This window comes from Odocoileus virginianus, chromosome 22 (assembly GCF_023699985.2).
Source record: "Odocoileus virginianus isolate 20LAN1187 ecotype Illinois chromosome 22, Ovbor_1.2, whole genome shotgun sequence".
In the NCBI taxonomy this organism is placed as follows: Eukaryota; Metazoa; Chordata; class Mammalia; order Artiodactyla; family Cervidae; genus Odocoileus; species Odocoileus virginianus.
In genome coordinates, this window is record NC_069695.1 from 51,132,898 (window position 1) to 51,159,130 (window position 26,233).

Here is a 26,233-nt window from a genome sequence, read left to right on the forward strand (position 1 = left end):
CGAACTCCTGCATAATCTTTGTAGGAGGTTGGGTTTTATGTCACCAGTAGCCTTGGATTTTTTTAATGGAAGTAGCACTATGTCTTTCTTCATAAATCATAATTTTAACAAAGTTAATTAACCTTTTAAAAGATTTTTTCTGATGCAGAGAGACCTGTAGTGATAAAGCTGGAAACTGGACCACGGTCTGAATCTCCATCACCAGAAGTTTGGGGAAAATATGTCACACTTCCAAATTATATGCAAATCCCAAAGACATATTCATGGGAAATCAAGAGAAGAAAGATAAAAATATTTCCTGAAATACCAATTCACTTGGAGATGAGACTTATTTTTCCCTTATTTGGAATATCCAGTCACCAAATTCTTTCATATCTAGCTTGGAATGACAACTCTGTCCTTTCTAGACAAGGAAAATCTGTTTTTTGGAAAATACACACTCTGACTACATCACTTTGCTGTTTCACACTCTTGTATGTATCACTAAGCCGAGGGCATGGCAAGCCACTCCAGTATTCTTGCCTGGAGAATCCCATGGATGGAGGAGCCTGGTGGGCTACAGTCGTGAGGTCTCAGAGTCAGATATGATGGAAGGGACTTAGCACACGTACATGCATCACTAATGCACTCAGGATGAATCTGGGCTCTTGAAGGGCACTAACAGAATCCTTCAGCTTAACCATTCACCTCCAGAATCCTGCTTTCATGTGGTCACATGCAATTAATTCCTGAGAGGGGGGAATCTCTTATGATCCCATGACCTTAGGGAAGCTATTTACTCTACCTAACGGGGCAAGTCCCACCCTGTCTACCGGAGAGCATCATTTCTCATCAAAGCTCAGAAGATGCCTTGCAATGCAACTTGATCGTGCCTTTGATTCCCCTCACCAGGGGCAACTGGTCTTCTCCTTCACTCTACTACACCTTATAAATACCTCAATGATCTTATCTTATTTCATGGATTATTTAGATACATAGTTGTCTAAAAATCAACTGGAAATGTAACAGTATAATTTTTCATTTCTTCAGCATAGTCCTTGAGAGGTTATAGACACACTAGGTCAATTAATTAAATAACAAACTGTTCAACCTCAATAAATTGGCAACTCCAAATCAAATAAATCAGTAAAGCTTTATTGTAAGTACATTCTACTTCTAAAGGATGACAATAAAGGGAGAATAAGCAAATAATCAACACGCTAAACCAGTGATTGCTACCGGTACAAAATTCTCATCCCAGTATTTCTTAAGATGCATCCATAATAGGATGAGTAGAGTTGTTCTAAACAAGTGTTTCCAAAACAGAGATCAGAGTCTGAATCTGGCCCACAATGTTACACACAGAAATACATGCTTTGTGAGCCCTGGACAATTTCTTTCACAGATTTTAAGTTAAAAAGCAAGCAAACTGCAGATACTGACAATACGGACATAAGTTAATTAAACCATAGCTTGCTTACAACATTTCATTCCATTTTTTAGAGGTAGATTTACCCTAGAGTCTCTTGTCCAGATTATCCAAGGATCTCTTAAGCATTCTTTCCATATTATTATGACCTTGAAAGTTATATTAAACAGAGGAAGACATGCTACATTTCAAAACAAAAATAAAATGATCGCTTATGATTGCACTCTGAAATGGACTGAGCATGTCTGGTTGGTTCAAAGCAATACAATACTGGAGACACTTTTCAAGTTGTCTGTCAAACCTGCATTCCACCTTGAGACTGACCTTGGATCGCGGGGGTGCTCGGATGTACCACTTGCAATCAACAGCCTCGCTAGCAGAAGCTTTGCCTTCCTTCATAATTTGTATAGACTCCACAATGCCTTCAGGGCCGCCCATCTCAAACTCACACACTAAATAACGAGATGCCAGACAAACATACAAAAGTGGAACTTGAGTAATAAACCAAAAGTATATATCACAGCAGAAAACAAAGGTCTCTGAACAGTATTAAATATCTGTTTTACCAACCTGGTAATGGTTTCAAAACTCCAAGGTCCTTAAAGTCAGGATCTTAAAAATTGAGAAAAAGACAATTAGTCTTATTCTGTATTTATGACTTAAAATGATACTGAGTAAGATATCATTGAATTATTCAGGATTCTCCCTTATAAACCTATTAAGGGAAATTAAATGGTTAAATAAAAGCTGTATAATAATGTTAAGACTATAATGTTATTTATATAATATTATTACTACAAGATTTTTATCAATTAAAAGAGCCACTTCAAAAAACCTTACAATGTCATTCCTTCATCTAATCAAGTAAAAATCATACTCATTGTCTTTATAATCAGACAACAGTTTTTTTTTTTTGCAAAAATGAATCCATAGATAGGGCTTCTCAGGTGGTGCAGTGGTAAAGAATCCGCCTGCCAATGCAGGAGACGCAGGAGACATGGGTTCGATCCCTAGGTTGGGATGACCCCCTGGAGGAGGAAATGAAAACCCACTCCAGTAGTCTTGCCTGGAGAATCCCCATGGACAGAGGAGCCTGGCAGGTTACGGTCCATGGAGCAACAAAAGAGTCTGACGCTACTGAGCGACTAACCAACAACAAAATCCATAAGTAAGTCACGGTTTGGGTAAACATCCACCTATTCTAGATACGACTGCTGCGTGTGATTTAAAAGAGTCTTTAAACCGCTGAGACAGCATTGAAAGTGCAGCACTGTAAATCATGAAGCCCTCTCCTCCGGCTGACTGCACTGCGTTGCCCCTTCGTTGTTGGGGTTTTGGCTGGGCACCTTGCGGGATCTTACTTCCCTGACCGGGGATTGAACCCAGACGCTCAGAAGTAAAAGTGAGGAGTCCTAACCACTGGACCACCAGGGAATTCCCGATCCTGTTTTCCTCTTCATCCCATGACAGCTTTCAGAGGCTCCTCGGGATTCTGTCTCCTCAACATCCAGTCTCCCCCCAGTCTTCTCAGTCTCCCCCAGTCCAGGTGTCTGCCCTTCCCTGCTCACTGAGGCGTTTTCCTGCTTAGTCACCCAGTTGTATCTGACTCTTTGTGACCCCATGGACTGCAGCCCGCCAGGCTCCTCTGTCCATGGGATTCTCCAGGTAAGAATACTGATGTGGGTTACCACCGCCTTCTCCAGGGGATCATCCTGACCAAGGTATTGAACTTGCGTCTCCTGCCTTGGTAGGTGGATTCTTCACCACTGAGGCACCTGGGAAGCCCCGTGTGTGTTTTCGGGGAAGCCTGATTTATCATGAGCCTCTGCAGCATCTTAGTTGTTATAAACCACAAGTGGTAGTCTCGTTTCCATTTCCCGGAATTGATTCTGAAGTGAGGATGCAGCCAGGATAACATACCACTGAACCTATTGGAGGGCTTCTGAGAATGTTTCACTTGATAATATATAGAGACAAAGCGTATAGCTTTCCCAGCTCCGACTGTCATCATGTTGGTGTTGGCCCCTTTGGGATCATGTGTGGTGGCAACTTAGGATGCTGGCAGAGGCTAAAGAAAGAAAATGCTGACTCTTATGATGAGCAGAGACTTCCCAAGGGTCTTAGTGGTAAAAAAAAAAAAAAATCTGCCTGCATTGCAGGAGATGTGGGTTTGATCCCTGGGTCAGGAAGATCCCCTGGAGAAGGAAATGGCAACCCACTCCAGTATTCTTGACTAGAGAATTCCATGGACAGAGGAGTGTGGCAGGCTACAGTCCATGGGGTCACAAAAGAGTCAGAAATGACTTAGTGACTAAACAACCACAGCAAATGATGAGCAGAATGGAACCATGGAGAACTGTGAGTCCTTAGGCATTGTATTCACCTTGTCTGGACCTGCAACTCTCGGAGCTTCTTGCTTTTTGAAACAATACACGTCCCTATAGTCTCAGTTACTTTGAATTGATTTTCTCTTATTTATGGGCAAAGGCATCAAAGGCTATGATTTATCTTGGAGACACATGGTATTCAATTTAAAAGATGATTGTGAAATTTAATTTGTCTTTGCTACTATGATATTAGTGATAAATCAAAAGTTGTACAAAGTTAGAAATGTTTTGTAAGGCAACACTTAATAATGGTCTGGGGCTGAAATATTAACAGCTAGCACTCTTTCTGGATAGAATTAGTTCTGGGTATTAAGACCATGTGTGCGTGTATGTCCGTGTGTATCTGAGGATGCTTCTTAGTGCATCTCTGGGTGTGAATGCACAAGCCCATAACTGCAGACTGATGTCACTAGTTCTACAAAGGAAATACTTAATTTTGTGTGGGTTTTTTAACTAGTAAATTGCACTGATCTGTTGAAGCTGAAAGGATTGTAGGATTGTTCCCCTACAATTTAGAGGCATTCTCTACTTAGACTCACTTTATGGCAGGACACTGTTAGAATAACAACAATAAATTTAGAATTAACAAAGAAATTCTTTTGCCTAAGTGTTTTGAAAACAGTTCTTTTGCCTTTTTGGAAAAGAAAAACAGAAAGAAATACCTGCATGGAATTTACATTAAAGAAACAGAAATGAAGAAAAAGAGTTTATTTGGATCAGGTCTCCTCCTAGCAGAGACTTTTTTCCTTCATCTAAGTCAATGGGTATTTGATCAATTTCTCAAGAAATGCGTATGTTAATACCTACTGTGTACAAGAAAAGAATAATTCTCTTTTGTAGAGAATTATGCAAACTGCCTATCATCATTTAGCAGTTTTACTGGTATTAAAAAGATCCAGCCATTAAGCTTGCCTACTTCAGTTATTTTTGTTGTTGTTCAGTTGCTAAGTTGTGTCCAATTCTTTGGGATGCCATGGACTGCAGCACGCCAGGTTTCCCTGTCCTCCACTATCTCCCAGAGCTACTCAAACTCGTGTCCATTGAGTCGGTGATGGGCTCTAACCATCTCATCCTCAGTTATCTGGATTCTTTATTATTCATTACATTCTTTTTACTGTTTTGCATAATACTTAACAATGGTCATTAGTGCTACTCACTATCTCCTTTTTGATGAGAATGTTTCAACCTTGCAGAGCTGTTCCTGTAATTCCTGTGAGAATGTAGTTGGTATTCTGTTCCCTAGTTTGAAGGCTAACATTTGTCATTTTTATAACTCATGCCAGACAACATTGAGAGAAATTCCAGTTCTGAGAATTGAAAAAATGTATTTTTGTCATTGTATTAATGGTGAGAGCACTGATTGCTTAAAAAAAAATTCTTTGGGGAAAATAATCATTTGTGAATTAGACACCAGTAATATGACCAGCACAGTAATACATGGCCCCTGTGAGCTGCAAAAACAAACAAAAAGTAAACACAGTGATTTGTAAAAAACAGCCTACACTGAATTAAGGATATTGAGATTGATTTATTGCTTCAGGTTGTCTAGGGCAATGACATAAATTATTATGCAGAAGCACAGTGACCTTGGACTTAGAGCTCCCCAAGTCTATGCTCCACTAAACAATCTGAATCAACTTTTAGAAACACAAATCAAATTATGATACACACCTGGCTTCCCACTGCCCTGAGGTTAAAGCCACAACTCTCTGTAATGGAACACAACATCCTGGGTGTTCATTTCCCAGACCACCTGCCCAGCACACCCCAGGCTGCTAACCTCACTCTCCTCTCAAAACACATGGACACTTTCTGTTCCTCCAGCACCCTAGGCTGTTCTCATGCTCAGCGCTTTGAACTTGCTCTTTTCTAGGTCTGCAGTCTCTCTCCCCCAGGGCTCTGTACCCATGAATCTTCCTTATTCTTCAGTTCTTCACTCCAACATCTTTGAGGAAAGACCTTTCTGAATGACCCACTCTAAGGCAGCACTGACTCCCACTTTCTTTTGTCTCTTCTTTTTTTTTAATATAACAATTCACTATTATTTCATATTTATTATCTTTTTATTGACCACCTACTCCCACTAGATTGTAAGGAAGTACACAAGGGCCTTTATGTCTATTCTTCCTCCCCTTACCCACGACCCAGGACACTGCTTGGACATAACAGGTACACAATAAATGTTATTGAATATAACACATGTATTTTTCTTTGTGTATAAAAATAATTGCAAATCAGTCAACAATACAAGATAATCAAGTTATATGTATAACTTGTATGAGTTATATGAACTGATATAACTTGATTATCTTGTATTGTTGACTGATTTGCAATGCTTTATATCAACACCCAATCCAGAGGCACTTACAGGAAATCATTAATGTTGTATTTAAGTGTACTTAGGTGCTGTATTTAAGACTGCCCTCCTATTTACTGAACCGCATCTTTTTCTTCCAGGGCACACAGCTGACTATGTTTCCAGGCTTACTTGCAACTCTGGATACCGTGTCCAGTGAAATGTGGGCAAAACAGTAATGTTTACTTGAAGGCTGAGCTCACAAGTATTTCTTGAAAAAATCATCCACTCCCTTTCTCTCTCCCAGGATCAACATCAGGAGGCAGACCTCAAAGACACAGAACTCCAGCTCCAATTCCAAAATGGAAGTGGAGCACAGCCTTTTCCTGATAAGGCTACATGAGCAAGAAGTAAATTTCAATTACCTGAAATTACCGAGGCTTTAGGATTTTGTTGTTATCACAAATTATTCTCCTAACCCAACACTGTTCAAGTTATGGTCAGAGGCCTCTAGGGTTCAGGAGACTCTTTCATGATATCCAATGGCTAACCTGTTTCACGATCCTACTAAAATGTTGTCTTTTGCTATCCTCATTTCTCAGGAATGTAGGGCAGAGGTTTTCAGATCTTACATGACACGTGCTGACATCACAAGTGTGGTTAAAGGAGGATTTGCTTATGATTTCAAGAGCAGTCTCAGGCAGTGAGTTTAGGGTAGAGATGACATACGGTTTCAGAGATGAAGCTACTTTATTCTCAATGATTTAACAGGGCACTGACCTGTTATCTTTAATTTCCCCTGCTATAATCTCTGTAACTACATTTTTGTCCAAAACATTCTAATTTAGAAATCTTGAATTTTGTCTTGAGTCCACACGGAAGCACAGCTAGAATTAGTATGTTTTTCCTGTCCTGTTTTATAAATATACACACACAAACACACACACACACATATAGATAGATATAAAGTATAAGCATTATGAAATTTAACTATTTCCTCTGAAATGAAATAAATGTATTTATATTTTTCTTACTGTGAAGGATGGACATTTTGTCAGAGATGGAGGAAACTAAAATTCACTTTCTCCATCACCATTACAATGTCTATATCTAAAGTTTGAGAAAAGAATGAAACTCGTATTTTAAAGAGGTCTCTTATTTATGGAACGGAGAAATGTACTCCAAATAAAATGAAAAAGCTTTACATAAGAAATGAAAAGATGGGAAAAAAAACTATCTTTCCTTCAGCTTTATTGATGTTAATAATTTGCCCTATTGTGATTTAGGAAGAAATATATTTTATAGTAGTTTTATTGTGACAGTTTGATTGCAGCATTATTTTGAGACAGTTAATAGTTTGGGAAGTCTTGAATATTTTAAACATAAACATAATACGCTCTTTAAAAGCTAAAACTCTCTTTTAGAGAGAGTATTGTGTGTGCCTCTCCAACCAATGTGAGAACCTACCTTTTAAGATGCTTTGCTGTCTTTTGCATTTCTAGTTTGAAAGCTGTAACAGCTAGTTTTTCGATTTTAAAGAGTTCATCACATTTACAGTTGAAAAATTCAGTTCTTTTTCTTTAATGGCCTCAAAATTATGCCACAACTGAACTAATGCAGTAATACCATTCAAAAATGTCTTGCTGCATAACACACAGTCAGTTAGATTTTAACATCTATGAAGCTTGGGGAAGTACAGATTTCATTATACTTTCATTTCTTATTTAGAGTTTAGTTCATTTTCTTTGAAGGAGATCTTTCACTTCCATGAGTCAGAGAACTCTGTTATTTCAATTTCTTTTTCAACATCATTAGGTGTTAAAACATGCACTTAGGTTAAGAAAGCAAGTTTTCCAATTTTCCTTACAAATGTCTACAATGCCTCTTTAAATATAATAAAATTCACATATTTTAATTTTATGGTGAAATAATGCATGTTAATTATATTAGTATATGAGATAATGTTATATAATTACATAGTTATTACATATTACTTTTTATTTGGGAAAATTTTGAATAAACAAAAAATAATATTGCAAAACCAAAAAAGGCAAAAATTCATGTTTCACTTTTCAAACTAAAAATAACAGTCACTGAGATATCTTACAAAGCAAGTTATTGTGTTGACTAGAGAAGCACAGACAAGATCAGAAAAACTAATCAAGCGATGCTTTCGTCAGCTGACACTGCTGAATGTCTACTGGCTGAAGTGTTTTTTACAAAACAACAAACCCAAGAAAGACACTGCCACTTTCCAACTATGTAGAAACTTTTACTATATAGATGTAAAATTTTAGCTTTAAACAAGAAGACAGAGTTAACATCTTGTCTATGGAACCTTACGTTTGTCTAACAGATTGACAGATGTACAGACATGGCTGAACTTGCTTATTTTTCTCAAATTCAGCATGGCCCAGTCATCATAGATCTTTGTTTATATGAACGCTTGGCAACAAACACCGGAATATTGAAATATTCAAATTGTTGGATAACTTTTAAATCTTAGGACTTACACTGAAACATCTGTGTTGACAGTTGCATTGATGGTGCAAAAGTAATAAGTGGATAAAACTGCTGAATCAGAACAATGGCACCAAACCTTAGCTGTTAGGTTCCGTTACATAATTCATTCCCATGCATTCTTGAGGGTACAAAAGCCTTACTTTAAAATCTCCTTGATGAGGCATTCAAAATTACTAATTCTTCAAAATGTAAAATTTTGATTACATATCTTTTCTGCAGAAAGAACAGAATAAATCTGCTGACTTTTCAAGGAAAACAAACTGAAAATATTTCCTGCCAATGAAGTAATTCAAGCGAACTGAAATGTATCCATCAGCGTGTATTTGATAGATCCTCAATACCAAAGTAATTTTTCAATGTGACTGTTATTTATGTGAACAAGTGCGATTTTTGATATTGAGTAATGAAATATGTTCATATTTGGAAGATCTGCTTAACAGTGATCCAATAACTGTTATCTAGTAATTTTGGTGTTAAATAATTATGCATGGGTAAGAGAGGTATTTGAAGAGAAAAATACATTAGCAGATGTTAATGTAACAGAATATGAACACTGATAAAGTTTCACATTCCCCATTGCAACTAAGCTCTGTGAAACTATCACTTTATGAGGTTTGGGCTAGTATCCATGTGAAAAGGCTGTGAAACACTCTTCCTTTTTCCCTCTACATTCTCTGTGAGGCTGAATTGTCTTCATATACTTCCATCATAAGAGTACATTAGAAATTTGTAATACAGAAGCAGATTTGAGCATCTAGCTATGTCCCATTAAGCCAGGGTTAGATTCACAAAATTGTGAAACAATGTAATCACCCTAATTATTCTTATTTTATTATTTATTAATGGATATGTTAATATTAACCAATGCTTTAAAATATGCTTTTATGTTAACACATAATTGGTTTTCAGTGTGGTTTTTCTATGAATTAATAGTTATTTAAAATTTTATCAGTTGAAATGTCTAATATGACAAATATTGAATGATATAGCTAATAAACTGCAGCACTTTGAGGTCTTCAGTATTGAAGAGAAGATAAGGCTTTTGAGGCCAAAATATTTCAGAACTTCTGCCTTAACCAGCCTCATCTTTGAATTATGGGAAAATGTCTAATCCCAACAAAACTTCTTATGGCAAGTTATTAAACTCAGGACTGTACAATTCATTTATTTTACATTCCAAGGAAATTTCCAGAAAGTTAGCAATGTCACCACATTGTTGTTAGAGATCCTTTACTGCCTGAGCCACCAGGGAAGCCCCAGCTTATAGTTGGACTTTCAGTAAATTATTGTTTATCTGACTAGATTATGACTAAATCAAAATCAGAAGCATCTTCATTTTACAAATGAACAAAATAGAGCTTTGACAACTTTAGAAAAATAAACTTGTTCTGACCCAAAGGCTAAACCTAAAACTTTGCACAGATCACTGCATAGTTCGGAAACGTATTTTTCTTAACTAACATCAAGATGTTGTTGGTTTAGGCTTTTAAATGTACAAGTGAGCCATTATACCATAGAGCACAGCAGTGTTTCTAGAAGAACATTTATGAGAAAATGTAATTGCTTGACATGGCCACGTAAAACCCCCTGATGATAGAAATCAACTTTGATACTGTAGTATGTTTGCAGTGCACAGCTCAACCAGAGAAAGCTAATTGGTATTTTCGTCAAATTTTCACCATCTCACACAGCCTGAATTATGTCATGAGCTCCATAATGCTTCCACTTCTCATCTCTACTTACTTTTGAAAACCTGTAATGTCTGTATCTTTATTAAATCAGCCTTTGCCTCGAAACTAACTGCCCACGTCAATAAGCACTTTCCTGTCTTTATTTTACCTGCCTGCAGCCCATCAGCCTTGCTTCCTACTCAAGATTGAAAAGTACTGTTTGTGGTTTTTGAAACCGGTTAACTGAATTTAGGATGCCATTTTAAAAACTGACTGCAAAAGCACTTGACGGCACAGTACTAAGATAGCTTGCAGCATCATAGTATTTTAATGATCTGATTTATCTCTTCTCCGGAAGCAACGTCATCCCAGTATAAAATGCACAGTGTAATATGCATTTAAGCCTCTTTTGAAGGTTTACTGTTATCTGTGACAACAGTGGCTTCACTGTGAGTTTGCCTTCATAAGGGAAACGTGAATATGAACGTCAAAGTGTTAGTCACTCAGTCGCGTCCCACTATTTGTGACCCCATGGATTGTAGCCCGCAGTGCAGTTTACACATCATGATTTTTTCTTTATAGATTAACATAAAATTTATGCATATATGAATTTTAGAAATCAAAACATACAAGAATTTTTGGAAGGAAGTTTGCAAGTCCTGTAAAATATTATTGATATTTGCATGGTTTTCATAGATGTATTGCTTCCTTATTTATTTAGCTGTAATATATTCTGTGTCCTCATGATGCTCATATTCTTAATTTTAACTATATTGAGAGAATATATTCTTTCTTATACGATGAATGCACAGATGCTGGATTTTGCTTGTGTTCACATGAAGTAGGCTTTTGCAATGTTTGTTTTTGATAATCACAAGGCAATAGTAATATTCCAGGCAGAAAATATGCATTTCTCTATAGAATAGAGACAAACCTTGAGGAAAGAAGAGAAGAAGAAATCATCAGAAGGTTAAAAGAATAAGAAAGACAATTGAAAAAAAAAAACTAGATTGTCCAAAACCAGAGTTTGGTGTTTGAATCAGATATTATAGAACATATTAAATTTTCTGTCCAAGGGAAACCAGGAAAGCCCTTGACTGATTATTGGCAAACCACTCCCCTGCCAACAGTTTCTCTCAGAATTCCCTCATTCACTCATCCAGTAAGTGGATGATCACGGTGTCAAGCCAGACCGTGGGGCTCCTGGGCACAAAAGGCTTCCTGTGTCTCCCATCTCTGGATTACCGGAAACAGTCTTCATTCAGCCTCCAGGACCCTCCCTGAGTTGTAACGACCAGGTCCAAATAACTGCTAAGTGGGGAATGGGGGAGATGCAGAGATAAAGAGGGGCAGTCAGGAAACAATAGTGCAGGCCTGGCCCAGAGTCTTGGTTCCCCCTCAAGGGACGCACAGCATGGTGCAGTTACTTAATCAGTAGCCTTTGCCATCCCATGGACTGTAGCCCACCAGGCCCCTCTGTCCATAGGATTCTGCAGGCAAGAATACTGAAGTGGGTTGCCATTCCTTCTCCAGGGGATCTTCCTGACCCGGGGATGGAACCTGGGTCTCCTGCATCGGCAGGTGGATTCTTTACTGCTGAGCCACCGGGGAAGCCCATATAGCACAGCACCTTTGAAGTGTTTTGCAGATGCCGAAACCCCCACCAGGTGAGACAGGTTACCTGTATGCTGCCCACAAACACACAGACCCCAGACCCACCGGAACCAGAAGGCTGATGACTGACTCCAGATTACTTCACCACCAACCAGTCAGGAGAATGTCCACGAGCTGATCACGCCCTCTTTGGACCACCCAAAACTACAAGCCCAAGTACGAAACTACTCACTACCACCTCCAAGTTGGGACACACAGTTTTGAGGACATCAGCCCACTATGGCCCCCTTCGCCCAGAAAAGCAACAAAGCTAACCTTTTTTGTGTGATCCAGAACTCTGTCTCCTAGAATTAATTCAGTGTCGGGGCACAGAGGCTGGATTTGGCTTCCTAAGTAGGTCCCAAATCATATGAAGCCACAAATAACTGAATCCATCTTCCGAACCATCTTTTTCCACTGGAACTGGTTTAGTAGGACATTTCTTTCTGGCACAACTGTGATTAAAATACCTCCAATGCCCGCCTCTCTTCATTCATTACTTCTCATTGCTCCTTTCCCAATACCCATTCATGTCTTTTGACATGCACAGCGAGTATTGTTTAGTAATCAGGAGGAAGATTGGAAGGTTGACCATAGGAGAGTTTAGAGGAAATATTCTGGCAGGTAGTGTGGAGGCCTATTTCAAGGTCCCAGGTGTAGAGCCTTGTACTAAGGTCACAGGGCAAAAATTTCCAGGATTAGCCAAGCCCAAAAGGCTTCTCAGGTGGTGCCAGAGGTAAAGAACTCACCTGCCAATGCAGGAGACTAAGAAACACAGGTTCTATCCCTGGAAAGATCCCCTGAAGAAAGGCATGGCAACTTGCTCCAGTGTTCTTGCCTGGAGAATCCCATGGATAGAGGAGCCGGCAGACTACAGTCCATGGGGTCGCAAAGAGTTAGACACGACTGAAGCGACTTAGCACACACACACAGCAACTGTTACCATGAGTCTCCTGATTGTAACCAACCAGTCCCATATTTGGTAAAATACCCATTTTATTACCCGCCCTAAAGCATCCTAACCAATCACCTAAAGCCACCATCATTCCAGTAAGGATTTTCTCTGCCTTCAGGCTATAAACATTGGCTGTGCTTAGTCGCTCAGTTGTGTCTGACTCTTTGCGACCCCATGGACTGTAGGGGGTCTGCAGGCTCCTCTGTCTATGGGATTCTCCAGGCAAGAATAATGGAATGGGTTGCCATGCCCCCCTCCAAGGGAATCTTCCCAACCCAGGTCTTCCGCATTGCAGGCAGATTCTTTACTGTCTGAGGCATCAGGGAAGCCCAAGAACACTGGAGTGGGTAGCCTATCCCTTCTCCAGGGGATCTTTCTGACCCAGGAATGGAACCGAGGCCTCCTGCATTGCAGGCGGATTCTTACCAGCTGAGCTACCAGGGAAGCCCATAACGATTGGCTACTAGTCCACAAAAGGGGCTGACTCTCCCTTGAGCCAGCCCACTGTTCTAACAGCATCTCTGATTCTAATAAACTCTATGCTCCTATCATTCAGCCTCATGTCTGGAAATTCTTTTACAGCCAGTGCGCAGACCATGGCAGGTAGTAGAGACTGGATCTGAGGTTTTATGCTTAGATGAGTCAGAACAGGAAATGACTTCTTGAGAGCAACTGCGAGTCTGGGAATAACTAATTGCTTTGGAACCTGCCCAGCACGTGTGTACACGCTGCAGAGGCATAGAATCCCCCTGGCTCTGAACATGGCAGAACTGAAAGCGGGGGTGGCTCCGCAAGTTGTGTGTGTGTGTTGGGGCAGGTGCGCTGAAGAGTGGCTCATCCTCACATCAGTATCCTTCAGCCCATTTAGGTTACGTCACGCTAAATAAATCACATCACCGATGACTAAGAAAATCACATATTTTATTAAAATGCTATGTTTTTCATTTCATATAAAAATATAAATGCAAGTATCCTGAAGAAGTCTTATAAGTTATAGCTGATGCAAAGAGCTGACTCATTGGAAAAGACCCTGATGATTGAGGGCAGGAGGAGAAGAGGGTGACGGAGGATGAGATGGTTGGATGGCATCGTCGTCGACTCAGTGGACATGAGTTTGAGCAAACTCCGGGAGATAGTGAAGAACAGGGAAGTCTGGCGTGCTGCAGTCCGTGGGGTCACAAACAGTCAGATATAACTTAGTAATTGAACAACAACAATAATAGCAAAGTTGTACAAGCCAAGCATATTTAGCTTCAATGCAAGATGATTTTTTTTAAGGCAAGATTTTTTTTTTAACTTCCTGTCAATTTGATGAGCTTAGCCCCTTCTAAATAGAACTGGAACAGTCTCTAATTGGAAACGTGGGGAATGTTCTCTGTTAGTACCCTTGGCAAGGACACAAGAGTGTGTATTTCAGGCACTAGCAGTGCACATGGGCAAAGCCAGCCACAACGGGACCAGAAAAAAAGAGCAAATCCAACAAGCCAAGCTCTGGCACTGGCAATTGATTTGTGTGGAAGCACGCAGGAGGCTCCTGCTGAAAAATCCTCCTGAGGTCCATGGAATGGCTTCCCAGTCTACACAAGACAGTGAAGTGACTTTGTTCTGTCTTTATATGTAAGTGTGATCTTACTTTTAAGTCACAATTCCCACCTCCCTTCATCAAGGACTGAATCTTTGAGTTCTAGCTAGTCTTCTGCTCTTCGAATCCCCAAACTTGGCCATGAGCAACCCTTTATCACAGCCACAAGCAATGCATGGAGATGTGGAAGGATTGAGATTAGAAGGGCAAAATGATATGCCAGTTAAATCATGTTAATAATAATAATAAATGAAAAAAAAATGACAATGTATTCTACTAAACAAAATGGACTTGAAATTAAAGCCAAAATATATCATCAAAAAGTAAATTAAATATTAATTTCATCAAGAAGAATCCACCAGAAAGCTTTAATAATGTTGAACTTGTATTATGTAACAACAATAAGGCTTCTTTCTAAAAGATTAGGATAAAAATATCAGCTGGGCTTGGTACAAAGTAGAAGACCTGCCAATATCAACTACTGAGAGATCAGAGATAGGATACATACTTCCTGATGTATAAAGCAACACCTAAGTACAAATTATATCCATGTAAAATTTACAATTTTCACTCTTGGGTGAAAAATGGATGAAAAATACCTGAAATATTATTTTACATACCTGAAATATTATTTGTGGTTTTAAAATTATTTACAAACTAAATACAATTGCTGTGGTCTCACTATCTTCTTCACACTGCAGTTATTTCTATTAGAGACCCTTCAGCTTGGGGAAGTGCATCTCACTTCCTCAAATGCCTCAGTTGAGTTGGAGAATTCCTGCATAAAAGTCATAACATAGTTCTTACTGAATGTTTATAAATATCCAAATGTAAGCTAGATATCTGGTAAATTTCCAGATATCCGTTTTTCCTTTAGTGTATAACAGCATAGACTAGGTACAAAAGGATCTTTTATGTCATTTAGCTCAAAAATTCTATCTGAATTTTAGAGTGAAACAGAGCTAATCTAAATATGTATGAAGCCATGTAAGAGAGCACTGTATCTAACATCGCAATTGGCAATTTCAGAGGTCATCTCCTAGGTTTACGAAACTATCTGAAAACTGAAAAGATCATCACTTTTTTATATTCTCCACTAGCAAGTAATCTTTATCCATTTTAAATCTAGAATTTAAAATTTAGAATTAAACAATTACAAAAAAATGTATCATCCTTCCATTTCCATTTTTCACAGCGATTTTCATCCCCCTCTACTCAGGTCCCCCAGATCACAGCGATTCTGCAGATTCGAATGAGTGTGTAATCCAGTGTTTTTCATGAGTGTTTCACTTGAGAATACAAATGATCACAATCGGGAACCTAGTTTTGAACAACATGTTAGCCATATCAGACTAGAGCTCCCAAAACCCATCCAACTCTGAAAAAGAGTTAACTCTCAAAAGTGTAACTTCCATCTTGGGGAGAATGATTGATGCCAGAATATCCATTTGACACCCAAATCTATCATTTCCTAAAGATTTAAAGAATCAAGCTCATTTTCAACCTACATCAAACACAATTTGAAATGTTCATTGGAATATGTCTTAGAATTTTAAATAGCACTATACTGACATTTCTTCCCATTGGTATTTAAAAAAATACTTGTGTAACTCTGAAAACACTATTGAATTACCAAAACTCTGAAATTATTCATTTGCCCTTAGACTATAGTTTAAGACCCAGTTATTTATTGAGACATTTGTTAAATCTGCATTCCCTTTGGTTATTTTTCTGTCTTTCAAATATAACAGCACTTCAGGTTATTTCATTAAGAGGTGTAAAAATAATCCATGGTTTCCCCAAACTAATGGTCTATAGCAGTATAAATCAACATCATAAATTCTAGGTTGGAAGGAGAAAATGAGGTCCCTCCTGTTTAGTCAGAGAGTAAGATTGATGAGATCCCATTAATTTTATTCCCTTAGACTTTTCATTTTATCAATCATTAGCCTTCTCATGATTCCCTGAGCTGAAAACTTCAAAAACAAAATTAACTTTGCACCGTTCTTTCATCAGCAAGATACCAAGAGCTTTCAATTATTTTTGTAAAACCTCCCACTACCAACCACCTTTTCCAGTCTGCTAAAATCTTAGTCCCACCTTCTCACCTTAGGGCATCCGAATTCTAACCAATCTCTTTGCCTTAGTCCCCCCTTTCTTCAGTACTTTGTATATAATTTTTTAGCTGAATTGACATAAAAAGCAAAAGTAAGTCCTCCCATATGTGGTCAAATGATTTTTAACAAGGGTGCCAAAACATTCAATGGCAAAAGGACCTTCTTTTCAACAAATGATGCTGGGAAAATTGTGACACTTTTCATTCCAAAAATGTATATATACTTCTAACAAATCTTAGTTTACTTATATATTTGATGCTGTTTTCTTTACAGAAAGTGATAAACTTCTAAACAACTATAATTGCTGAAATTTTGAGAACTGATTAACACTTCACAATTAAGTAATGCTATGACTACAAACATATTTAACATCAATATAGGGTTTATTTCAAAATGAGATCTTTTCATAACATTTCTAAGTTCTGTTCTGACAATAAAGCCTTTAATTAATCTTAAGACTGCCAACACTAAAATATATAAATCTGAATTTTAAAAGACTTGAAATATTAAAAACATTAAAACTTTTGATATAATTTTAGTTTCACTTCTTAATTTGCCTACCTTAAAATTTACTTCCTCAAATATTGAAATTTCTTATTGTCAACTAACATGAAACTTTCCTCACAAGGAAACAAACAATAATAATATCAAGCATAAAAAACAATGTTGAATGTAGAGAAATTTCAAAATAAAAAATGTTAGAAGTAAAAAAGTTTATTTTTTAATTGACATATTTGTACAACATAATAATTCGATATTTTTATAGACTATACTCCATTTAAAGTTATTACAAGATAATGGCTATATTTCCCTGTGCTGTACAATATATCCTGTCACTAATTTATTTTATCTCTTAATCTTATACCCCTATCTTGCCCCCTACCTTTACTTTAAATACATAAAATTAATTTTGAATTATACTTGATATGAAAAGACTGTCATTTCAGGATATTAAATTTATATATTATTAATATATCAGGACTTAATTTTTCTCAGCTAATTCTATTTAATGAAACCATTTCCAGAATCTATTTCAAAATGTACTCGTTGGCATGAGATGCATACTATAAAAACTAAAACATACAGACAGCATTATTCTGGCACCAGAAAAAATAAAATGGTTCTGTTTCTGCTTTTGTACTAGAAGGAAGTGAAGAATATGTTTCACATTAAAGCTACATAAGTGAGAAAATTCAAATTTCTAAACTACTCTAAAAAATTCAGAAAAGTTTTTGACATATGGACAGTCCATTGATGTCCATTTAATCTATATATAGAAAACAAGAGACAGATAAATGATTTTTTACTTTTTACGTTTCAGGAGAGACTGACAAAAAATGTGTGAGAAATAGATTTTTATAAGTTTCTATTTCTAAAGTTTCAACTCGTCACAATTTACCTCCATGTAGAGCAGTTAAACATCAAGATTAATGTGTTGGAACCATCCAGACTGGAAAGCAGAATCAAGGACAGATTATGCTGGTTGCAGTATCCTTTGCCATCTTTACCTAACCAGGCAATAGAACTCTGTCCCTCTTGCCACCGGCCCACTTGCATGTATTGGTGGTACCATTTGTTCAGCAGACATCTGCTCTCCTTGGGAAACACAGGATGATGTGACAATTAATTGTCAACTTGATTGGGCCCTGGGGTGCCCAGACATTTGATCAAACATTGTTCTGGGTATGTCTGTATGGGTGTTACTGAATGAGATTACCCTTTTAATTGGTAAAGAGTAAAGAAGGTGGCCCTCCTTAGCATATGGAGGGCACTGTGAGCTCAGTTCAGTTCAGTTCAGTTGCTCAGTCATGTCCAACTCTTTGCGACGCCATGAATTGCAGCACGCCAGGCCTCCCTGTCCATCACCAGCTCCCGGAGTTTACTCAAACTCATGCCCATCGAGTCAGTGATGCCATCCAGCCATCTCATCCTCTGTCGTCCCCTTCTCCTCCTGCCCCCAATCCCTCCCAGCATCAGGGTCTTTTCCAATGAGTCAGCTCTTCGCATGAGGTGGCCAAAGTATTGGAGTTTCAGCTTCAGCATCAGTCCTTCCAATGAATACCCAGGACTTATCTCCTTCAGGATGGACTGGTTGGATCTTGCAGTCCAAGGGACTCTCAGAAGTCTTCTCCAACACCACAGTTCAAAAGCATCAGTTTTTCGGCGCTCAGCTTTCTTCACAGTCCAACTCTCACATCCATACATGACTACTGGAAAAACCATAGCCTTGACTAGTTGGCAAAGTAATGTCTCTGCTTTTTAATATGCTATCTAGGTTGGTCATAACTTTCCTTCCAAGGAGTAAGCATCTTTTAATTTCATGGCTGCAATCACCATCTGCAATGATTATGGAGCCCCCAAAAAATAAAGTCTGACATTGTTTCCACTGTTTCCCCATCTATTTCCCATGAAGTGATGGGACCAGATGCCATGATCTTAGTTTTCTGAATGTTAAGTTTTAGCCAAAGTTTTCACTCTCCTCTTTCACTTTCATCCAGAGGCTTTTTAGTTCCTCTTCACTCTCTGCCATAAGGGTGATGTCATCTGCATATCTGAGGTTATTGATATTTCTCCCAGCAATCTTGATTCCAGCTTGTGCTTCTTCCAGCCCAGTGTTTCTCATGATGTACTCTGCATATAAGTTAAATAAGCAGGGTGACAATATACAGCCTTCACATACTCCTTTTCCTATTTGGAACCAGTCTGTTGTTCCATGCCCAGTTCTAACTGTTGCTTCCTGACCTACATACAGGTTTCTCAAGAGGCAGGTCAGGTGGTCTGGTATGCCTATCTCTTTCAAATTTTCCACAGTATATTGTGATCCACACAGTCGAAGGCTTTGGCATAGTCAATAACGCAGAAATAGATGTTTTTCTGGAACTCTCTTGCTTTTTCGATGATCCAGAAGATATTGGCAACTTGACCTCTGGTTCCTCTGCCTTTTCTAAAACCAGCTTGAACATCTGGAAGTTCACTGTTCACGTATTGCTGAAGCCTGGCTTGGAGAATTTTGAGCATTACGTTACTAGCGTGTGAGATGAGTGTGATTATGCGGTAGTTTGAGCATTCTTTCGGATTGCCTTTATTAGGGATTGGAATGAAAACGGACCTTTTCCAGTCCTGTGGCCACTGCTGTGTTTTCCAAATTTGCTGGCATATTGAGTGCAGCACTTTCACAGCATCATCTTTCAGGATTTGAAATGGCTCAACTGGAATTCCATCACATCCACTAGCTTTATTCATAGCGATACTTTCTAAGGCCCACTTGACTTCACATTCCATGATGTCTGGCTGTAGGTGAGTGATCACACCATTGTGATTATCTGGGTCATGAAGGTCTTTTTTGTACAGTTCTTCTGTGTATTCTTGCCACCTCTTCTTAATATCTTCTGCTTCTGTTAGGTCCATACCATTTCTGTCCTTTATCGAACCCATCTTTGCCTGAAATGTTCCCTTGATAGCTCTAATTTTCTTGAAGAGATCTCTAGTCTTTCCCATTCTGTTGTTTTCCTCTATTTCTTTGCATTGATCACTGAGGAAGGCTTTCTTATCTTTCCTTGCTATTCTTTGGAACTCTGCATTCAAATGGGAATATCTTTCCTTTTCTCCTTTGCTTTTTGCTTCTCTTCTTTACACAGCTATTTGTAAGGCCTCCTCAGACAACCATTTTGCCTTTTTGCATTTCTTTTCCATGGGGATGGCCTTGATCCCTGTCTCCTGTACAATGTCACGAACCTCCGTCCATAGTTCTTCAGGCTCTCTGTCTATCAGATCTAGTCCCTTAAATCTATTTCTCACTTCTACTGTATAACTTTGAGGGATTTGATTTAGGTCATACCTGAATGACCTAGTGGTTTTCCCTACTTTCTTCAGTTTAAGTCTGAATTTGGCAATAAGGAGTTCATGATCTGAGCCACAGTCAGCTCCCGGTCTTGTTTTTGCTGACTGTATAGAGCTTCTCCATCCTTGGCTGCAAAGAACATAATCAATCTGACTTCGGTGTTGACCATCTGGTGATGTCCATGTGTAGAGTCTTCTCTTGTGTTGTTGGAAGAGGGTGTTTGCTATGACCAGTGTGTTCTCTTGGCAAGACTCTGTTAGCCTTTGCCCTGCTTCATTCTATACTCCAAGGTCAAATTTGCCTGTTATTCCAGGTGTTTCTTGACTTCCTACTTTTGCATTCCAGTCCCCTATAATGAAAAGGAAATCTTTATTGGGTGTTAGTTCTAAAAGGTCTTGTAGGTCTTCATAGAACTGTTCAACTTCAGCTTCTTCAGCGTTACTGGTTGGGGCATAGGCTTGGATTACCGTGATATTGAATGGTTTGCCTTGGAAACGAACAGAGATCATTCTGTCGTTTTTGAGATTGCATCCAAGTACTCATTTCATATTCTTTTGTTGACCATGATGGCTACTCCATATCTTCTAAGGGATTCCTACCCACAGTAGTAGATATAATGTCCAATTCTTTGTGATTCCATGGACCATATAGCCTGCTAGGCTCCTCTGCCCATAGGATCTTCCAGGCAAGAATCCTGGAATGGGTTGTCATTCCCTTCTCTAGGGAATCTTTCCCACCCAGGGATCACATCCGCATCTTCTGTGTCTCCTGCTTTGGCAGGCAGAGTCTGCCAACTGGGCCAACCTGGAAGCCCCCCCCTAATGTGGATGGACCTTATCCATGGAATAGTTAAAGACAGCAATACAACAACAATGGTGCTGGAGGAAGAGGAAAGACCTCCTGCCTGACTGCTTAAATAAAACATCAGTTTTCTCCTGCCTTTGGACTCAAACTGATCTGGGTCTGGAATTTTTCCACTGATACTGTTCAGTTCAGTTCAGTCACTCAGTCATGTCCGACTCTTTGCGATCCCAAGGAACGCTGCATGCCAGGCCTCCCTGTCTATCACCAACTCCCAGAGTTTACCCAAACCCATGTCCATCGAGTCGGTGATGCCATTCAACCATCTCATCCTCTGCCGTCCCCTCCTCCTCCTGCCCTCAATCTTTCCCAGCATCAGGGTCTTTTCAAGTAAGTCAGCTCTTCGCATCAGGTGACCACAGTATTGGAGTTTCAGCTTCAACATCAGTCCTTCCAATGAACACTCAGGACTTATCTCCTTTAGGATGAACTGGTTGGATCTCCTTGCAGTCCAAGGGACTCTCAGGAGTCTTCTCCAACACCACAGTTCAAAAGCATCAATTCTTCAGCTCTTAGCTTTCTTTACAGTCTCTCACATCCATACATGACCAATGGAAAAACCATAGCCTTGACCAGACAGACCTTTGTTGGCAAAGTAATGTCTCTGCTTTTTAATATGCTGTCTAGGTTGGTCATAACTTTCCTTCCAAGGAGTAAGCGTCTTTAAATTTCATGGCTGAAATCACCATCTGCAGTGATTTTGGAGCCCCCAAAAATATAAAGTCTATACTGTTTCTGCTGTTTCCCCATCTATTTGCCATGAAGTGATGGGATGAGGTGCCATGATCTTAGTTGTCTGAATGTTGAGCTTTAAGCCAACATTTTCACTTTCCTCTTTCACTTTCATCAAGAGGCTCTTTAGTTCTTCTTCACTTTCTGTCACAAGGGTGTTGTCATCTGCATATCTGAGGTTGTTGATATTTCTCTCAGCAATCTTGATTCCAGCTTGTACTTCATCCAGCCCAGTGTTTCTCATGATGTACTCTGCATATAAGTTAAACAGTACTGGCTGTCCTGGTTCTCAGACTTCTGGATTTGACCTGAAAGTAAACCATCAGCTTTCTTTGGTCCCCATCTGTTGATCTTTGTAGTTCTAAGCCTCCATAATCATAGAGCCAATTCCTCATAATAAATCCCATATTTATGATTGATATAATTGATTCCCTACATAATCAATTCCATTTCTCTGAAGAACCCTGACCAATATAGATGACACACAGGCCCCCATATCTCTCCTGCCCACCTCTTGCCCAGAAACAGCCCTAAAACTGGCTAACACAGTACTTATTATCAATGACTTGATGCCTATATTTTGATTTCTAGAGCTGAGCTTTCTTACCCTTTCTGACCTCCACTTTATATAAATAAATAAAATTATGGAAATTATCTCATAAGAATCCTGAAACATCTAGTGAGCCCTCACAATTTGAAGACACTTCAACATTGGTGACTTCATTAATTCTCAAAGTTAGTTGTCAGAGAACAGTGATCAAGACCATCCCCAAGAAAAAGAAATGCAAAAAGGCAAAATGGTTGTCTGACAAGGCCTTGTAAATAGCTCAGAAAAGGAGAGAAGCTGAAAGCAAAGGAGAAAAGAAAAGATATACCCATCTGAATGCAGAGTACCAAGGAATAGCAAGAAGAGATAAGAAAGCCTTCCTCAGTGATCAATGCAAAGAAATAGATGAAAACTATAGAATGGGAAAGACTAGAGATCTCTTCAAGAAAATTAAAGATAACAAGGGAACATTTTATGCAAAGATGGGCACAATAAGGGACAGAAATGGTATGGACCTAACAGAAGCAGAAGATATTAAGAAGAGGTGGCAAGAATACACAGAAGAACTATAAAAGAAAGATCTTCATGACCCAGATAACCACGATGGTGTGATCACTCACCTAGAGCCAGACATCATGGAATGTGAAGTCAAGTGGGCCTTAGAAAGCATCCCTACAAATAAAGCTAGTGGATGTGATGGGATTCCAGTTGAGCTATTTCACATCCTAAAGGATGATGCTGTGAAAGTGCTGCACTCATATGCCAGCAAATTTGGAAAACTCAGCAGTGGTCACAGCACTGGAAAAGTGGACACAGGATTGGAAAAAGATTCTGATACTCTGCAGTTTTTATTCCAATCCCAAAGAAAGGCAATGCCAAAGAACTAACACACAATTGCACTCATCTCACACGCTAACAGAGTAAAGCTCAAAATTCTCCAAGCCAGGCTTTAACAGTACATGAACCATGAACTTCCAGATGTTCAAGTTGGATCTAGAAAAGGCAGAGGAACAAGAGATCAAATTGCCAACATCTGCTGGATCATAGAAAAAGCAAGAGAGTTCCAGAAAAACATCTACTTCTGCTTTATTGACTATGCCAAAGCCTTTAACTGTGTGGATCACACCAAACTGGAAAATTTGTAAAGAGATGGGAACACCAGACCATCTGACCTGTTTCTTGAGAAACCTGTATGCAGGTCAAGAAGCAACAGTTAGAACCAGACATGGAACAATAGACTGGTTCCACATCAGGAAAGGAATACATCAAGGCTGTATACTGTCACCCTGCTTATTCAATTGCTATACAGAGTACATCATGCGAAATGCCAGGCTGAATAATGCACAAGCTGGAATCAAGTTGCTGGGAGAAATACTAATAACCTCAGATATGCAGATGACACCACCCTTATGGCAGAAAGTGAAGAAGAATTAAAGAGCCTCTTGATGGAAGTGAAAGAGGAGAGTGAAAAAGCTGGTTAATACTCAACATTCAAAAAATGAAGATCACAGCATCTGATCATATCACTTCATGGCAAATAGATGGGGAAACAATGGAAACAGTGACAGACTTTATTTTTTTGGCTCCAAAATCACTGCAGATGGTGACTACAGCCATGAAATCAAAAGATGCTTGCTCCTTGGAAGAAAAGCTGTGACCAACCTAGGCAGCATATTAAAAAGAAGAGACATTACTTTGCTGATAAACCTAGCCAAACTATGGTTTTACTGTCTAGCAAAACTATGCCATCTAGTCAAAACTTCTGTTTTTTCCAGTAGTCATGTATGGATGTGTATTTGGACTATAACACTGAGTGCAGAAGAATTGATAATTTTGGACTGGGGTGTTGGAGAAGACTCTTGAGAGTCCCTTGGACTGCAGGGAGATCAAACCAATCAGTCCTAAGGAAATCAGTCCTTTGAATATTCATTGGAAGGACTGATGCTGAAGATGAATCTTCAATACTTTGCCCACCTGATGTGAAGAACTGACTCATTGGAAAATACCTTGATGCTGGGAAAGATTGAAGGCAGGAGGAGAAGGGGACGACAGAGGATGAGATGGTTGGATGGAACATGAGTTTGAGCAAGCTCCGGGAGTTGGTGATGGGCAGGGAAGCCTAGCGTACTACAGTCCATGGGGTCACAAAGAGTCATACACACCTGAGCGACTGAACTGAACTGAATGAATTCTCACAGTAACATCTATCTCTCAAGGTAGTTATCATCCCAATTTTTAAAGTTGAAGGAAGTAAGACTTCAGGTGACTGAGAAAAATGGTGAAGATCATGCTTCAAACAAATGGAAAAAGTGGAATTTAAATGAAGGTAATTTTGCTAGTGGCAACCCACTCCAGTACTCTCGCCTGGAAAATCCCATGGACAGAGGAGCCTGGTAGGCTACAGTCCTTGTGCTTCCAAAGAGTCAGACACGACTGAGCGACTTCACTTTCTTTCTTTCTTTCTTAATCTTGCTCTAGAGCCCAAACTCTTACTTGCTACATGAAGTGTAGAAGTGTCCTTCTACGATTTAAAGGAGCTTCGAGGGGAAAGGTGTGAGGCTGTCATGACACATTGTGCTCACAGTCATCCAAGTTACATGCTGACCTTCACCTGCTAGTCTTCTAGGTTTTTCCAATGCCCTCTCAACAGAAGAGGAGAGACGCTGAAGACCTGCTGGGCTCTGAAGAGTGAAGACATAGACACCTCTGTGCCCATGTGCGTGCTCAGTCATGTCTAACTCTGCAACCCCGTGGACTACAGCCTGCCAGGCTCCTCTGTCCTTGGAATTCCCAGGCAAGAGTACTGGAGTGGGTTGCCATTTCCTCTTCCAGGTGATCTTCCTGACCCAGGGATCGAACCCATCCGTGACCACAGTTTTCCTAACCCCAGATTCAGCGGGGAGGAGCCGTGAGAACAGCAGAGGTCCGGCGGCATCTCTGACTGCTCACAGCTAGAGGGGGATCTGTGTGTGACTCACAGGTGCAGAGGATGCTGCGAGTCACGTAGGAGCTTGACAGGGACTCCAGCCTCCCGAGGCTGGAGGAGGTGGCCCCAGAGAGACAACCGATTGTGAAATAGGCCGGTGGACCGTTCAAGAGCATCCGCTCACATGGGCTCACGACACCAGGAAGCTACTGACGGACCAATGCCCACGTGCACAGTGCCCACTGGTCACAGCCCAGGCCACAGATCAGACTGCAAGCGCAGCAGCTTCCGTTTCCTGCCACCCCCAGCGAAAGATAATGAGGAACGCTGCCCCGCTCTTGGGTCCCATGGCAGGACTTAGGAGGTCCTGCAGAGAATAGAGCCATTTGCAGAGGAGGCGTCAAAAGAATTGAGGGGAATTTTGACTATGACTAAAAAGAAAAAGAAAATGTACCGCAGAAGATGAAGTTGTTTACTGCCAAGCAAATCTGTGAGCTCAGAGTCAAAAACATCATTTTGGTGATGAAACAAGAGTGACACTTTTCTAGCCCTGAGTTTCATGCATCTTATAACTACGGAATAGATAGTAATTGTGCTACTATTATCAGAACAGCATGAGTTGTCATAGGAATAAAAGCTGAAGACTTAACTCTTGGCAGACATTGTTCTCTAAGCTTTTTTTAAAAAGTAAATTATTAAACTGGCATGTACAATCCAGCTTCTGGGAAAACAAGA

At 39.5% G+C, this 26,233-nt stretch overlaps 1 protein-coding gene across 8 annotated transcripts in view; it reads right to left on the reverse strand.

The window, feature by feature from the left end:
- NETO1 (neuropilin and tolloid like 1) overlaps nucleotides 1-26,233 on the reverse strand; it is a 126,237-nt gene that overhangs the window by 65,658 nt on the left and 34,346 nt on the right. For 5 of the 8 annotated variants that reach the window (XM_020886975.2, XM_070452963.1, XM_020886974.2 and 2 more), the window contains exons 5-6: nucleotides 1,979-2,020; nucleotides 1,733-1,899 (exon numbers count right to left, since the gene is read on the reverse strand). The exons of 1 other annotated variant lie outside the window; for it this stretch is intronic. In XM_020886975.2, coding sequence (XP_020742634.1) covers nucleotides 1,733-1,899; nucleotides 1,979-2,020 — 209 coding nt within the window. Of the gene's footprint in view, nucleotides 1-1,732; nucleotides 1,900-1,978; nucleotides 2,021-8,045; nucleotides 11,219-26,233 lie in introns of those variants that run through there. 2 more of the 8 variants (XM_020886976.2, XM_070452964.1) reach the window with 2 other exon arrangements.